The sequence below is a fragment of the Chenopodium album genome, chromosome 10, assembly GCF_948465745.1.
Source record: "Chenopodium album chromosome 10, dcCheAlbu1.1, whole genome shotgun sequence".
Taxonomy (NCBI): domain Eukaryota; kingdom Viridiplantae; phylum Streptophyta; class Magnoliopsida; order Caryophyllales; family Amaranthaceae; genus Chenopodium; species Chenopodium album.
The window spans coordinates 55,453,775-55,471,741 of record NC_137843.1 but is presented as its reverse complement, the minus strand read 5'-3'; the positions used below and the strand labels follow the sequence as shown (position 1 = coordinate 55,471,741).

The following is a 17,967-nucleotide window of genomic DNA, read 5'->3' as shown; positions in this document are numbered from 1 at the left end:
TTGATAATCTTGTTTTATTTCGTATGATTAATCTGGCCAATTGATTGTATGTCTAAGTTATTGATTTATTAGCGGGAGTGAACTTTTAATACTAGTTCGTGGGATTATCAAACGTCAAGTAGTATAATTTTAGGAATAGTTATACACTGCCAATACGCCACTTCTTCGTCATTTGTGAGCTAGCCACAGGTAGGCCGCTGAGGAGTGCTATACGCTGCAAACGGGTTGCGAAGTAGGCTGCCTTGAGCTCCTTTGTGCTTTAATTGATGTCACAAGCTGCCCATAAAGTCCCAATTAAGGTCAAGGACAAATCATTGCATTGCTAATGGTTGTAATCGTGCCTAAGTCCTCTATTTTTGATGTTGGTTATCACCAAGACTTTTATTAACAATGATGCTCATAACCTCTCTAGTACATCCATCTAAACTCATGTCAAACTTGACTAATTTCCTACAAAACAAAGAAACACACCCAAGGAGAGCAATAAACAAAATATATAATAAAATAACATTTAAATAATTAAATGTAGGAAGAAAGTACGAAAAATATCATATAATAAATATGACATATAAAACGTGTATTTTATCATGTAATTATGACCTTTGTTCTTTCTAAAATATGTGTCAACTCTTGTTGATTTAAACAATTATGTTGTCGTAATTACTTGTAGTATTTCTGATTTTGTCATGACTCTTGTTGTCACTAAAAACTATCGAGTTTGTTACTGCGGGTTCTCAATAATGCTCATGGTGCTATTTCCCTTTTCTCTCTTAGTAACATGGAAGTAAGCAATGTTGTTTCAAGGGAAATTTTTGAGTTACACCATTGTTGGGCTCCTTTAAATTTTCAAGAATCTTATTATTTGTTTGTTTTAAAGCTTAGCTTGCAATTTCTGTACTTTTGGCATCATCTAGTCTATGTACTTTTGGCTTCTAAGATGATGAAATGTGTTCAGAATGTAAGGTATTTTCAAATATACATTTTGCTCGATCTTTATTCTGTGTTATTTGTTGTAGTCAAAATTGGAAGATCAAGTTCAAAGGATATATAGCTTCTGGTTCGAACCTTTGCCACTAATGCATATTTTGCGTCTAGAGAAAATGTCTTTATAAGTGCTTGTGTCTCACTTCCAGCACTTTCCTACATTGGTTCGTCCCAGCTCCGGCCAAATCACAAGGACTACTATGCAGATTTTACATCTGTAATTTTATTGTTATTTTTATTCAGTTGTTTTTCCATCAAATATGTAATTGTAATAACGCTCAATATAGATGTGGGGTTTTCAAACCCCTACGGAATCGAGTGCTTGACACTTGCTATGGATACTATGGGGCAAAGGCCCACTTCATGACACTTAGATCATCCATATGAAAATTTTAAGCTGGAACATACGCGTGGGGAAAAAGCTTGAGGCTTTAGCAAAATTAGTTCATCTAAAGAACAATCACAAACCAGATATTATTTTTGTACTGGAAACAATGACAAATGCTGATAACAATAAGAAAATTCTTAGGGCCTTACATTTTGATCACAAAATGGTAATAGAACCTGTTGGTCATTCAGGGCGTATATGGGTATTTAGAAAGATGAGATTATTTCTATAAATCAAACTACCGTAACAGATAGATGTGCACATTTAAATATCAATTTTAAGCCATTAAATCATGATTTCTTAATCACGGCATCTATGACCCAGCTCAAGAAATTGATAAAAATTATTTTTGGGATTACCTCACCTCGTTTAGTTCTAATATAAGAATCTCATGGCTCGTGTTAGGAGACTTTAATGAAATGTTATGTTCAGAAGACAAGATTGGGGGGGGGGGGGGGGGGGAGATCTCAATTACTAAACAAAAAAAAAACTCCTGAGCTTCCTAGCTGCTACTCTTCTATAGACATGCCAAGCACTCAAAATTCTTTTTCTAGGAAACAATGCACTAGCAACAATGTATTATACAAAAAGTTAGACAAGGCAATTTTTAGCCACTCTTTTCTCCAGCAATTTCCAAAAAGTCAAGTCCGCTTTGATGCTTTCACAGTTTCGGACCATGTGCCATTAAGTTATGATTCTCATTACAATGACCATTTAACCCCTCATTGTCTCTTTTGTTTTCAAAATCATTGGACGCTAGAAAAAGAATCTCATAATATAGTTAAAAAGAGTTGGCCTCATCCGATACAAGTATCTAGGTATTATAGAATTCAACAAAAGTTCTTGTCAAAAAAAGAATTCAACAAAAGTTAATTCGCATTAAACACGAACTTAAAACTTGGGCTGGGAAAAGATATGGAAACAATAATAATAAATTATTACTTAATGCAAAAAAAAATTACTAACCTTGAGAATTCATTGTGTGCCCAACCTTTTAACCCTATTCTAATTAGCCATCTTTATCGCATGATTCATCAAAGAGAAAAGCTTCTTTTGTTTGGTCAAAATCAATGGGGGAAAGTTTTCTCGTAAAAATTGGCTATCTCAAGGTGATAGAAACACTCGTTTCTTCCACAATAAGATGAGAAAAAGAATAGCTTCTACTGCAATTTATAGACTGAAATCCCCGAATAATGATTGGGTAGAATCTCGTGAAGAGATTCATAAATTGCTACCTACTCCTTTCAATGTACATTTAAGTTGTCCGAGGTTCCAACTAATAGACATATCAACCTCTCTTTTATTGATCTTATTATCTCAAAGGATGATTTTGATAACCTCTTAGCTGATGTATCAATGATGAAATAAAAACAAAATTCTTTGACAGGAATCCCACTAAATCTCCTGGTTCAGATGGCTTTGGGGCTAAGCTTTTTCAATCTTATTGCTAGTGATTGAAAAGGATATTAACATCACCATTTAGAGCTTTTTCTCCCATGGTTACTTGCCGCCGTTTCTAAACCATACCATCATTACCTTAAAATCGAAAATAGAAATCCCTGAAACCCTAAATCATTTTCAACCTATTAGTCTGGTTAATATAGTTTATAAGGCTACCTCAAAAATCTTAGTTGCTTGCTTGTGCCCCATCCTTCAAAGAATTGTAAGCCCCCTACAAAACGCTTTTACACCAGATCGCTCTATTCATGACAATATCCTTGTAGTTTAAGAAATCTTGAATACTTTCCATAATCGAAAAATAAAACAGGTTGGTGTGCTCTAAAGTTGGATATGGAGAAAGCATATAACATGATTGAATGAGACTTTTTATGGGAAGCCCTTCCAGCCTTTGGCTTTCCCTCCAAGTGGATCCATTGGATCCGCGAATGCTAACCAAAGTTTCTTACTCGTTAAGATAAATGATGAGACTACCGAATAGTTTAAGCCCATAAGAGGTTTAAGACAAGGAGACCCCTTGTCACCTTATCTTTTTATATTGTGCATGGAGGTTCTTATAAGGAAATTATCTCTAGAAAGTAAGACACGCAAATTTGGAATAGGCTTTAAAATTACACCTTGGTCTTTCAATATCTCGTGCCTTCTTTTTGCAGATGATAGTCGATCTTATCCTCTGTAAAGCTACTTCTTCTGCATGCAACAACCTAAAAAGGATACTTGATAATTTTTGTAGTATGTCAGGGAAACTTGTAAATTTTCACAAGTCCTAAATCATTTTTTCCTAGCAAATTGAAAATAGGCGACGTCCAAGCCTTGCAGCCCAATTTAACATGACACCGAATTCATCGCTCGGACGTTACTTAGGAGTCTTTTTTTAGCTCTTATTATCCCTTGAAAAGGGATTTCAAAAAATGCAGGTCGTGACACGCTAATTCCAAGCAATTTAGAAGCACTCCCTTCTTTCCTCCACTCTTCCTCCCTCATCTCCACAGACATCGCCAAGAATTTAGATTCCCTCCATATAAATTTTTTTTGGAGACAAGAAAAAGATAAAAATGGGAGTCCTCTAGTAGCAAGGAATAAAATTTGTAGACCTAAAGCTCTCGGGGGATTAGGGTTAAGACGAACATTGCCTCTAAAAGAGCTTTTTTAGCCAAATTAGGGTGGAAGATTCTTTATGAGCCTTCTAATCTTTGGGTCAAAATCATAAGAGATAAGTATCTTCATAATTCTTCACTTTTCAGATACCACCATCAACCGAAAGATTCTCATATATGGAAATCGGTGTTGGCCCAACGGGTGATTTTAGGAAAAGGTATTCGGTGGAAGATTGGTAATGGTTCTAACATTTATTTTTGGATAGAAAATTGGGCTATTGATAAAAGCCTGCTAGAAACTCTCAACATACAAGGATATCAAGTGGATATTGACCTAAAAGTTGCGGACTTTATTTTGCCAAACAATTAGTAGGGCAAACCTAAACTCACTTCCTTATTGCCAAAACATATTGTAGCACGCATCATAGGCATTCCTTTACTCAATTGAAAAAGACAGATACGCCAATGGGGCAGTGGGGCCCCACCCCCTCTGGCAACTTCTCAGTGAAGTCGGCCACTTGGATAGCACACAATCTCGAACTCGACATCCCTAAATAGCCCCACAATTGGATTTGGAAGCTCGATATCCCTCATAAGCACCAAATCTTCCTATGGCAATTGATGCACGGTAGCATTGGAGTTAGAGATATCCTTCACAAAAGAAAAATTATTCCTTTCATCAACAGTAGCCTTTATACTTTAAATTGAGAGACAATCGAACACCTGTTTCTCGGTTGTGAAAAAACTAAAGAAATTTGGCAACATCTATCCTTTAACCAAGAGTTGGTTGAGCAGTTCTCTTACACATGAGGACTTGCTACCAACCCTAAACAACCTTCGAAAGAACAACTCCACTGTTAAAAAGTTTATCGTCTTATTATGGAGCATATGGAAAGAACGAAATTCTATTATTTTTCAAAATGAAACATTAGATATCCCTCGAACTTTCCACAGAGCGCAATTTGCGCTCAACGAGTGGCAATGTCGCACTCTCACATATACCTTTTTAGCTCAAGGTCACCTATGCAGAAATCCCAAAACCATACCCATCACCAACCCTTCCATTCCATTCTGCGCCAGGTTTCCAGGGAAACATCCCCCTTAAACTCTTTCAAACTCAACTTCGACGGTTCACTCAAAAAACAACTCAACAGCAGCAGGTGTCATCATTAGAGACAGCATCGTTCCCTTATCGCAGCTCGCACCATCAACCTTGGTAACACCACTATTTTTGTTGCGGAAGCTACAACTCTCTAAAAAGACATCCTTCTCGCTCTTCAACGCGAGATTCAACATTTAGTCATCGAAGAAGATAATCTCCAAGTAATCAATGCAGTCAAAGGAGCTTGGTCTGTTCCATGGAAAATCGATCACATCATCGTCGACATCCTCAATCTTCTTCAAAGGTTTCAGCAATGGGATATTAACCATGTTTACAGAGAAGCAAATAGAGCAGCAAATTGGATCGCGAATAGTAAACCCTAACCGACCTAGTAACCCCTAACCAAGTAATTTCTGACCGACCGAGTAACCCTTGACCAAGTAGCTCTTGACTAACCGATCGAGTAACCCCTTGTCTTCATCTTCTTCTTCAATGAATCACTTTCGAAGCTACTCCAATGACGCTGAAGAAGAAGACGACGACAAACAACCCCAACTCCACCAAATCAACCTTACAACCCCGTTTTTATGCTTTTGTTGCGGAATTTCCAGAGAATTTTGCCAAAAATCGCACGTAAAACCCCGAAAACATCGATTTGGTGGTTTTCAAATTACTTGCTCTTTGTATAAATTTCTTGCTTGAATTTGTTTGTATATTGTACCAATCATCACCATGGAAAGTAGAAGAGAGAAATCATTCTCATGAAAGGGAGGGGAGAGAAAAGCATAAAAAGAGGAATACAATGAAGAGTAAGAAGTAAGAAAACAAAAAAATAAAAGTCGAAAAAAAGTTGTGGCTAGCCACACCATATAAAAGTTTATCAATACAGAATAATCGAAAGTTGGGATTATTAAAGTGTATGTTAATCGTTTTTATTTTTAGCCTAGGTTTACCCAAAGCCGTGTTTGGTTTTCATTTGTTCAACTTTAGAGCTAAAAATTGATGATCTTAGCCACTACAGTGCGAACAATTTTCCACGTAAACTCAATACTTTGTTGTATACCAACTTCCATCTTTCAAGGTCTAAAAAAATACTGCTGCTTAACTAGATTCAGTTCTTTCAATGACTTATGATCTTCAAACTATCAAAGGCCAATATGATAGAAGACATACATACAGGATGGGAGTGAATCTGCACATATATTCTCTGTTTCAACTGGAAAATTCAATCCCAGGGAACATGTACAACTTGGGGAATCAGAACAATATATATGTGGAAATGGTTATCAAATGACACGAGCTTCATTTTTAAGCTTGTCGATCAGCTCATCCACTGAAGACAAAATGACCCCTGCTTTCCTCTTTGGAGGTTCAGATACTTCAACCACATCCAAATCAGATCTTATTTGGACATTCAGCTCCTCAGGAGTCACTTTCTTTATTGGCTTTGATTTTGCCTTCATTATATTGGGAAGTGTCGCATATCTGGGCTGATTCAATCTTAAATCGGTACTGCGGCCCAAAAATAAAAAGCGTCAAAATCAAGTCAGGTCAAGATTCATACAAAATAAATTACAAATATACATTGCATCAACTTGAAGAGAAAGCACCAGAATCTATACATATATGTGATCAGGCCATCAAATAGATTGTATACTGCTAGATTCTTGGTGACTAAATTCGATAATATCTGCACCAGATAAGTCTAATTCAAGAAAACACATTCATACACATATGCAGTTTGCAAGCAAGGCAAACTTAACCTAGGCCCCAATGGCAACGAATGTCTTAGAGATCACCTGAATCTATACGATAATACAAATACTGTAATTGATAAAGAAAATTCTATACTGCTAGATTCTTATTGACTTTTTAAGTGGGGGGAAAAAAACTTCACTGAAGTAATATGCAGGAGCAAGGCAAGCTTAGTCAACTCAAGGCATCAAAGGCAAAAGAGTTCTATGCCAAAGTTTAGTAATTTAGTATGTTTAAACGCACAACAAGATATTCAAGTAATAGTGTCAGTAAAGTTTGTTCAATAGTATTAGTAAAGTTTGTTAAAACTAAACATCAAAACTTTTGTTTCTAATTGTGGCGGCTACTTAGAGAATAGGGCCTGAGATTTTTGCCCATTGGCAAAAGCAATAGGCAAGGTCAATTTTAACATCTGGCTTTCTTTGTCATGTTAAAACAAAAGAATCTTAGAGGCCCACTCTACTAACAAGTTTGACTAATCAATCTAGAGTCCTGCTCATCAACTTTATAGCCAAAAGTCCATTGTCTGGCTTTGCTTCTGTATAAAATGATAAGCATTATAGATTTATAGATCATGAGATGCAACTAACATGTACCATTTTATTTGCCATAAGTTAAATGGTAAGGAAAAAAGTAAAGAGAAATGAGATGCTCACGTTATGACGGCTGGTAAGTCCAAAGATAGTGTCTCAATACCACCATCCACCTCTCGGTCTACTGTTGCTGTTTGTTTCTCCTTGTCCAGCACAACCTACTATAAACAAAGCACAAGTTGAAAATGGGGGGGGGGGGGAATTTTGATCATATAACTATATAAGAAAATTTATTTGATGAGCTTTTTAAAAATACATAAATTACAGCTTTCCCTTTTAAGATGCAACCCAGAAAGAAGGTTGGTAGCAAAACAAACTTTTCTACAGTTTTCTGCTCTACACTCAACAGTTTACAAATGAAGGTCAAACAATCCAATTCAACTATAAGCCACCTCCTATCTATGTTCCAGCAAAAAGCATTGCACATGCTTTATAAGGTACAAAGAACCTTCCCCATGCAGGACTAGTGGACTCCCATGGCTCACACTTCAACAGCATGATCCAACTACAATACTATATCCATAACCCCAGTCAACTAAGCACTCCAAAGTACACTTTCTGAAGGCTAGCAGATGAGAGAATCTATTACACATACAAGAGAATCGAATTAGGGAGTACAAACCACTTTTCTCCATCACAACAATTTAGAGAATTACGATTAACTACAGAAAGTGACTCGTGAAAAACCATAGTCTTTATATCATCAATTGATCAACCTTGATCAAACTATTAAAATTCTAGTCTAAAAAAAACTATTCCAGGTTTGTTTCAGTCTAGGCTCGTGTCCCTTGGTTAAAAAATTTCAGTTTCTATGCTTTCCCTTTGTATTATTCACATCAACCCATACACCCTGATACCCTTGCAGAGAATTACACGCTACAATTTACTATCTAAATCTTCAATATTAATTTCTTGTTGTTCATTCTCTCCTTTATGAGCATATCACCTTCTTGACAGCTATCTAGTCTTAGGTTCTTAGGCTGTATATTCATTGTAGTCTATGTAGTCTTCCATAGACCAACATTTTCTGTCCTAGTCTGTCAATCAATTGTGGTTAACCAATGTGTAGCTGATTGGTCTAAATTCTAAAGTTCTATAATTCATTTTACACCAAAAATATAATCCTTTTGACTTTCGTATCACCTTTTACGATTGGAGGCAGCATGTCACATTTTACTAGTGGGAACGCTACTGCATCACAGTGGTATAGAGTCAAAATTGCTGAAGCCATAGGGACATTAGTGGAGATAAATAGTATACTTGGCCGAGTAAAATATAGGAGGATGAGGGAATATAATAATTAGCCAAGTCAAAAATGTAGAAAGATGAAGGAATAACTTGAGCAGCACAAGGTAAGAGATAACCATGACAACATTGCAAAAGCCAACCACAGGACTTGGGTAAGTTGAAATCAAAAAACAAGATAGGTATGATTTGATAAAGGTGTGCCAACATCATGTGGTGTAATTCAAGTGGCATTATAGCAAGATAATGGTTATGGGAACTAGAACATTAACAAAATAACTAACTTACCTAAGTGAGGCAATGTGAAAGAACTTAAGAGCTACTTCAGAATAATATGGACAGGCTATAATGAAAAGATCCAAAGTTCTAAATGGATTACAAGCCTTTGATGAATAATAAATTATGCATAGATTTCTAGGTTACGGGGCAGAAACAAAGAAGGTAAGCAGTCCTGGATTTCACAAATTAACTTCCAACTTTCGTATTAGTTTTACTAGCCAATAATGCAGGGGAAAGAATACCAAAGATAAATAAAGTAAGCAATGTGTAACTGAAGCTATGCCATTGACGATAAATGACAATAGGCAATTCAACTTAGCTGTGATCTTGAGATAAATGTGCAATACCTTTGAAGCGAACGTCCCTTGGGGCCACTTAAGTAGTCCTGCCACCATCTGTCCAGTTTGGTTACAGTCATCATCGATAGCCTACAATACACAATAAAAACAATAACCTCAGACACATGCTTTTAAATGCACTTAATAGATTTTCATATGTACCACAAATTTATAAAGGAATTGAATGAGAGCATACTACCACATAAAGCTGTGGAAAACGTATCCAGGCATGATAAAACAATACAGCTAGTGTCAAAAGCAACCAGACACAAGCTTTACACCCCATCCATATCTATCTCCTAGATGAATATAATGTCACCTCATTTCATTGATTAATAATATAGCACGGTTGCAACGACATGCAAAAATCAGTAGTTGATAGACGTAGCCATTGCTACAAAATGCGTTCAAGTTAAGTACTCCCAATTATCCTGATTTTCCCATCAAAATCCAAATAGCTACTGTTTTGCATAAAACAGAAAGCCTAAGTGACTTATTCTTCAAATAATTACTGTTATAAATTGTTTTATTATTAAAGCATTTTATGAAATTCACTTTTTGAGTTATAAACATATTTCTACTTCATACAGTGACAAAATATAAAGAATCATCAAACTGACATCCTTTGTCACCGTTGGTCCAAAAATATAAAAAAAGTATGTATATATTCCCCAAATGCCTATCAAAACAATTATATCAAATTCAAAAGGCATGCCCATTTGTCAAATTGAAAAAAAATCTTGGAACATTCATCGACCAACATTTAAGAAGTAAAATTTAATGGAATTAAACCATCTCACAATCTGCTCAACACGATTGAGCTCAATTACCTAAGTACCTTACTTTAATCAAGTAAATATTCACTCACAATTGTACAGCTACCTAATCTATAAAAACCCTGGTAAGGAAAACGGGTCTCCATTACAAATTCTCATACTTCAACAACAGGCCCTCATTTATCCATCCCAAATAACTAAATATCTACAACTAATATTCAAGATACTTCAACAACAGCCCCTCAATTATCCATCCCAAATAAAAATATATCTACAATTGATATTCAAGTCTTCAACTCAACTCTCTTCCTCTCGAAGCAACACTAATGATGATTGAGAAAATACAAGTTCATCTATTTGATATGTATATAAACCATATCAAGGGGTAAAATAGAGAAACACCTGAAGTAAGTGAGGGCAAACAGGTAAAATGCAGATGCTGATATGTGTGCTTATTGGGACAACTTAACACAGTCATATTGCTACACTGTAATTGAATTAATGACTGTTACCCAAGTACCCAACGGCGTCAAGTGTTCGTCTCTCTTACCCACGCCATTACCATTCACATAGTAAGGTAAGCTCAATGAAAGATTCAATGGTGGACATGGTCACCCCCTACCCTTTGGGGTTGACCATGCCACTAACTTCACCCTTTAATCATAGGGTTTTCATTTAATTTGGCGGCTCGGAGATGGTAGTGTCGGTGGAATGAAGGTGGAGATGAGGAAGTGGTGTTGGTGGAATGAAGGAGGAGATGAGGAAGCGTTGTCGGTGGAAGATGGACACATTGAAGATGTGGTGTCGATGGGAGATGGCTGGAGATCGGGGAAGAAAGGAGGAAGCTTCAATGGAGTAAGCTTTTCGTCACCCCGTCAACTCTTACAGTTAACCTCTGTTAACAACATCTCTGTCCGACTCAGCATAAGCATCCACCATGGAATGTCACATTAGACAACGAAAGCTGAGATGTTACATTTACTATTCACTTTATTTACAAATAAGCCATTTGATTAACATAACTTGTTAATCAAATAGATCAATGGGGGCCGGCTCGTGATGATTAAAGTATGCTCATATATGAGTTCCCGGACACTCTCTAATTATATCAACAACTAATCTATCAATTAAAGAAGAATCTCGACTCTTAAAACCTAAATTACACTGGAAACACACATAAGCTGATAAGCCTAACTACGCTTTCACTATAGTCTTACCAAATACAATATACCCTTTCAAAATAATGAATCAAAGAAGAATCTCAATCCTTAAAATCTAAAAGCCACTCCAGACACACATAAGCCAAACTACGCCTTTCAATACAGTCTTACCATACACCGTTATTAAATCCTCTCCTCATCACAACACCACCCAAAACAATCAGACTACAAGCACAAATTAGGGTGCACTTTATTCACCTGTTTATACTTATTAGAACTTATTTTAGTTATAAATTGAACTTGGGTAGCTCATATTAACCCTTATCACAACTTATTTTTCTTGAACTTATCTTATAAGAACTACTCTGAACTTATTAACCCTTATCTGAACTTAATTTTTTTGAAATAAATGGAAATAAGGTGAACACAACAGTCACACTTAAGTTCCTACTTACAAAATCAAACATTCCCAAAATTTAACCTCTGTCATTCCCAACAATCTTTCTTCTAATTCATAAATTCTAACCCTTGCATCATCAAAAAATTGCAACAGAAATTACATCAAACAAATGCAAAATGAACTAATAAAGCACTAAGAATGAGTGATCAACCTGTTTGCCAAGAATTAAAAGCCCAGGCTTCTCAACATCAATAAGAACCTTAAGCAACTTGGCAACATTCAAAGGGTACAAACGATCCGATATCGATTCGACGTGTATGGCTCGATCAGCTCCCATTGCTAAGCTCGTACGTAATGTATCGACGCACTGCGCTGATCCCATGCTCACTGCCACCACCTCTGACGCCAAACCAGCCTCCTTTATTCGAAGCGCCTCTTCCAATGCTATCTCACAAAACGGATTCATCGACATTTTCACATTCTTTGTCTCCACCCCACTCTATCAAATCACACAAAATCAAATTAATCATACAATTCACCCGATTAACTCATAAAATTCAAACCCACTCTATCAAATTACCCAAAATCAAATTAATTATACAATTCATCCAACTAAATCATAAAATTCATCCAATTATAATCACGAAATTCATCCAACAAAATAATTTTTATTGTAATTGTTGAATGATAGTAATCCAGAATAATTGAGTGCCAACAAATAATCAAAGCTCAATTATAAGGAAACCGATTGAAATTTTAGGGGAATTTAAGATGATTACCTTATCAGGTTTAACTCGGATTTTGACGGCGTAATCGACGACTCGCTTGATTGCAACCATTATCTTCATCTTTTGAAAATTGATTAGAGTTGAATTTCTAGGGTTTCAAATTTTATGAATTGGGGGAAAGATTTTAATACATACAAGTAAGAGAAGTGTTTTGAAGTGTTGTAGAAAAGTGGGAAACTAGATGGCTAGATGGATGTAAGTCTTAGTCATAGTGTCACGGTCCGGATGTTTTGACACCGGGTCGTGCGGCGCGCCCTCGTCTATTGGGGACAAGGACGCAAGCCTAGAACTAGAACGGAAGAGGTTCGTGAGCACACAGCAACACGGACCAAGTGTATCTCAAGGAGCACTCGCTAACCACGGGTGCAGAGTCGGGGCTTGTGACGGCCGATACTTCAAAGCGGGCACAAGCGGAACCGACGAGGAAAGGCGTCTCTTGAAGGTCTCTTAGTTTGGTGGGGGATGCTTCAAGACAAGGCAAGCACAATATCTATAAAGGCTTAAACAACAACACAAGTCTTAAAGCAAGGCAAAGGGGTAGGGAGCTTAGATTCAATAACCATTCGCTCCCTAAAGAGCTTTATATAGTATTACTAGAGAAATACAAGTGAACGTTGGAATGACAGTAACACAATAATTCTCCCTAGAGCCTAGAAAGTAAAAAGAAAGACTTAAGAGACATTACATAAGGGAAAATACAATAAAAAGGGAAGGGGATACATAGTTAAAGAGGCGGATTCTAACAAATAGGCTATATCCGCTAAGTGGATGATGACAGTTTGAGTGTTTTGACTCGCTACGCAACTAAACAGAGCAGAATTATGGGCTTTATGTGGTATCTTTCTTTTGAAAAAAAAAAAAAAATTAATTGTGGGCTCTTCTTTTCTAAGCCCAATGAACAATATTTCCATAATTTATGTGTGCTCAGCAGTAGCTTTTAGTTAATCCTTATATCAAGCTTACAAAGTACAATTAGTATTATAGGTGCACCACGTGTATATTTTTGAACATTTAGTAAAAAGAATTAAACATTTTACAAAAAATGAACATTTAGTAAAAAAATATGAATACGTCACAAAAAACTGAACATAAATATGCAATTTTTATGTTCATATTTGTAGAAAAATGTTCATTTTGTATAAAGTAAATGTTCAGTTTATATTATAAAACTATTGAATTATTACAAGTCAAACAAACTTCTTTCAAAATTTGTTTGACTCGTAATAATTTAAAATTTGCGATTCTTCAAATTTTTTTACTAAATGTTCAAAATTTGTTATTGTTCATATTTTTTACTAAATATTCAAAAGTATTTGCGTGGTGCATTGCGATTGTTCAATTTTTTTTTTACTAAATGTTCAAAATTTGCGATTGTTCGGATTTTATTTTTACTAAATGTTCAAAATTTGCAATGTTCAGATTTTTTTTTTACTAAATGTTCAAAATTCGCGATTGTTCAGATTTTATTTACTAAATGTTCAAAAGTATAGGCATGATGCATTGCGATTGTTTAGATTTTTTAACTAAATGTTCAAAATTTGCGATGTTCAGATGTTTTTACTACATGTTCAAAATTTGCAATTGTTCAAATTTTTTTACTAAATATTCAGAAATATAGGCGTGATGCACCTATTTCTAGGTGTACCATGGAGCATCTTAAAATTTGCGTACAAAGTATGGGAATAATATTTAATGGGTTGTCAAGTTGTAAAAACTACTAAGGTAATGATTTTGGTAGTAAAAAAGTTACAATGTTAACTATTGAAGTATAAATTAAGAAATGCCCATAGATTTGTTGGAGTAAAGAGAGGAAAGGTAGCTGATTTCTCGTCCTACCGGGCGGAGGCTCGCCCGACCGGGCGCGATAATAAGTGTTTTTAATACGTCCGGATGTCCGACCGGGCGCGAGAGTAAAGTTGATTTTCTTCGTTTGTTCGCCCTGCCGGGCGCGCCACCGGGCGGAACTTGCCCTACAGGGCGAGAGAGAAAAGTTGAGATTACCAACGTCTCTTTCACTTCCTCTTCCTTTGCAACTCCCCCTTAACCCCATAATTAATGGGATGTTTTAAAGGGTTGTTTACTATCTATTTTTCTGATTTTAAGTTTTTGTCTCATTGGATTCTTCAACTCTTGATTATCCCATCTTCCATTATATATTTCCATGGTTGGAAAAATTCAGATCACCATAATTATCAAACACATTAAGTTAAACACAATTCTCTCTTTGGGCATAAGTTTACTAGTCTCCAACCTCCCTCCTAAAAGTGTATTTGTGTGGGAGTGGTGTGTGTAACCTTAAGCGTACCGGCGAATACAATAATTGTGCACCCCGGTTGCGCCGAATTTCGTTTTCAAGTCAGTGATTATTATCACGCCACACCGAAATTTCTTTGAGTATTATTTTCTCTTCTCTTGTTCATTTTGTTAACTACTTGTTCTAGACCCTCATTATATTACAACAAGATAATCTACGTTTTTTGAAAAAATTAACTAGTGTGTGACCCGCGCGATGCCCCGGGTTGCTAGTTTATACTTGTTTAATTTGCTAATCAAATTCGACTGTTTAGATAGTAAGACTTGTTGGTTTTGAGTTTAAATCTTGCTATAAAATTTTTTTAGTTGTCAACTCAATCATTACATAATGGAAACAAATAGTATAATAAGACACAAATTAACTTATTTAAGTTAACTATAATTTTGTTGGATAAAAAAACACATTAATAAATGGTTAAGATGGTAAGACTCTTAACTTAAGACTTGTTGGTCTTGAGTTCAAGTCTTGATATAAGCATTTTTTAGATGCAAACCTAATACATGTGAAAGTGACATGTCATGTTTATAATGACATGTGTCGCATATTGCTGACATGTCGAACTTAGAAAAAGTGACATGTGGAACATATTCTGTTTTAGGAACGCTTTTTAATATATAAGTATAGATATAGATTCTAGCTTCATATAGAGTATCTAAAAACTACTTGATAGTTACTCCCTCCGTTTCATAATATTAGTCCCATATGGAATCAATCACATAAAATAAGAAAAAAAAAATATATTTAGAATTTAAAATTAAAGTACAACATAATTCATAATTAGTTTTCCTTATTTAACTTTTTAAATTTTTTATTAGAAAAACACAAGTCATAATTGCATAATTTAAGGTAAAGATTTCTTTACTTAGAGTCATGTCATCAATCCACAACCAATTAATTTTAAAAAAAAAATCAAGTTATAAATGAAATATATTCAATATGGGTAGATCTTTTTGAAACGCCCAAAATAGTATATGGGACTAACATTATGAAACGGGGGGAGTAATAGTTAGTGTCATAGTTAGTAGCTACTTCCACAATTACATGTATTTTGTCACACATTGCCAATATCTTATCTTCTCTCGCCTTTTTACTCTTCCCTCACTCGTTCACCCCAATCTTAAGATGTCTGAATAGTGTTTAGTGTTGGGGGTTAGGGTTTAGGGTGATAAGAGTTTGGTTAGGGTTAGGGTTAGGGTTTTTATTTTCATGCACTACATACTTATCACAATCCATGACATACATATATGCACTTCGTATGGCATTAATTATAGCAAACCTTTATTTATATTCTCTACTCACTTGCATTAATTACGAGTAGTAAAAAAACATGGAGTATAAAAAGTCGATCAAGATACTATCACATGATAATTTTTCCCTTGCAAAATATAAAAATGCATGGAAGTAGTGAACAAAATAGACCGACAGTGGCAGCAGAAGTGCAGAATAATAAATCTCGTGGAAGTAAGGGCAAAGTTGACATGTTCTTAATTGTCTTAGTCTTTCCTTAATTGCAGTGCCCAACAATGATCCATGTGAACAAGTTCATAAAATATCCAATACGTCAAAAATATACGTGTATTCATAGTTTCATACTGTATATAAACTTGGTTTGACCACTATTAAATTAATTAACTTGGTGACCAAGGTAAAATTAATTTGCTTGGACTAACGTTGAAAGTATTTGAATCTCTAGCTGTACGTTCGTATATGGACAACATGTAAAAAAATAAATATCGAGTTTCAGTAAAACTTCGTTGGTAAACTATATCGATGACTAATTGTCACTTTGGCAGCGCTATTACATACAATAATTGGTTAGCTAGTGAAAAGTCAACTAGCTAATTTTTTTTTTTTTTTTTTTTTTTTTTTGGAAAAGTAAGATACATGGAAGAGATTAAAAACGTCTTCTCGTAAAATCGTGATCTACTTTATCAAGAAGTAAAAAATAAGAAAATTTACTGTTTAGAAATGAATCTATGAAAGATAGAGGATGGGTTTTGTTAGCTAAATAAATGATGAATTATATGTACATTTTATCCTAAATTGGCATGTCTATGGCAATATATTATCAATGACCAGTTTCATCATCAAGTTTGAGTTAGATTATACATACAGAAGTATAATTTTTATACAATACTTGCCTAGTGAATGAGGTCTTGATTTTGAGGATTTGAGTACAATAGTTTACATATTCTGATATTCCAATTCACTTACCCCTATTTGAACTTTTGTATATATCACCCTGGTGTATTCAATTTATCGGATGTTTATTATTTGAATATATCTAATCATATCTTATTTGAATTTACATGAACTAATTTAAACTTATTAAACCTTAGTAGAACTTATTTTTAACTTATCAAAACTTAATTTTTCATAATTAAGCAAATCTGAACGTATTAAATTTGAATTAAGTGTAATTAAGGAAAACAAGACAAACCCTTAATTTATTTCATGAATTGTTATTCCATAATCCATTGTCCATATTCCATAACTAGAGGTGATCAATGGATGGGTGGGCCGGGCCAAGGTAAAAAAATATGCCATTTATCGGGTCGGGCCAAATTTCGAGCCGGAAAATGTGTGCCCAACCAGACAAGCCAAGCGGGCTTTTTAGGCCAGGCCAAAAAGACAACTTCAATTGCATAAAATTAATTTTCCAAGCCCGCCCAATCTTTTTTAAGAATTGGGCCAGACCAAGCCCGACCCAAATTTCGAATTGGAAAAAATTGTCCAAAGCTCGTCTAATATCAGACCGGGCTCAACTTGATCACCTCTATCCATAACTATGTTATTTATATTTGAAGTACAATAGTCAAGGATTATTACTCTTGAGTTAGACATAGGGATACATGACGATAATGGATAATCGTATTGAATTTCTATGAGTAAGTTTTATTCTGGACCCGATACTCTATTAGAATGTAAATACGCTAAAAAGAAATTCAATTTCAAAAACAAAAAAGGGGGGAAAGAAGAAAAGGTCGGATCAATTAGAATACTTTTAGGCGTATTGTTTGCTTTCACATCAAAAATGAAAGAGTTAATTATATGCACTGTCTGGTCATGTGAAATTTTTTCTTTTTGACTTCCAATACTATAAGAAATAACCTTTAATAAATCCAACTCCTAATAATTTTACTATTAAATTTTCGTATTCCCACCTAATTAAGCATCTTTGTTTTTTCTCAATTTCGTCAAAACACGGATTAGTGGGGTAAAAGGAGATTGTTTTTTGGATTTTACACGTTTTCTTTTGAGTTTTGACTCATAAGAAGTTAGCTCACACG

General features: G+C 35.1%; 1 protein-coding gene across 1 annotated transcript; it reads right to left on the bottom strand.

Moving 5' to 3' along the window:
• Positions 1 to 5,846: 5,846 nt before the first annotated feature.
• LOC145564182 (electron transfer flavoprotein subunit beta, mitochondrial-like) lies at positions 5,847 to 12,551 on the bottom strand. The gene is made up of 5 exons (XM_081624512.1): positions 12,355 to 12,551; positions 11,787 to 12,074; positions 9,249 to 9,329; positions 7,441 to 7,535; positions 5,847 to 6,541 (listed from the first exon to the last, which is right to left on the bottom strand). The coding sequence occupies exons 1-5, from the start codon at positions 12,421 to 12,423 to the stop codon at positions 6,316 to 6,318; spliced, it is 759 nt and encodes a 252-aa protein (XP_081480638.1). The 5' UTR covers positions 12,424 to 12,551; the 3' UTR covers positions 5,847 to 6,315.
• Positions 12,552 to 17,967: the final 5,416 nt, after the last annotated feature.

Coding starts and splice junctions, on each gene's coding strand:
- LOC145564182 (XM_081624512.1), bottom strand. CDS start 12,423: ATGAAGATAATGGTTGCAATCAAGCGAGTCGTCGATTACGCCGTCAAA. Junction 12,075..12,354: donor TCCGAGTTAAACCTGATAAG/GTAATCATCTTA, acceptor GTGATTTGATAG/AGTGGGGTGGAGACAAAGAA. Junction 7,536..9,248: donor AAGGGACGTTCGCTTCAAAG/GTATTGCACATT, acceptor TGTTTATAGTAG/GTTGTGCTGGACAAGGAGAA.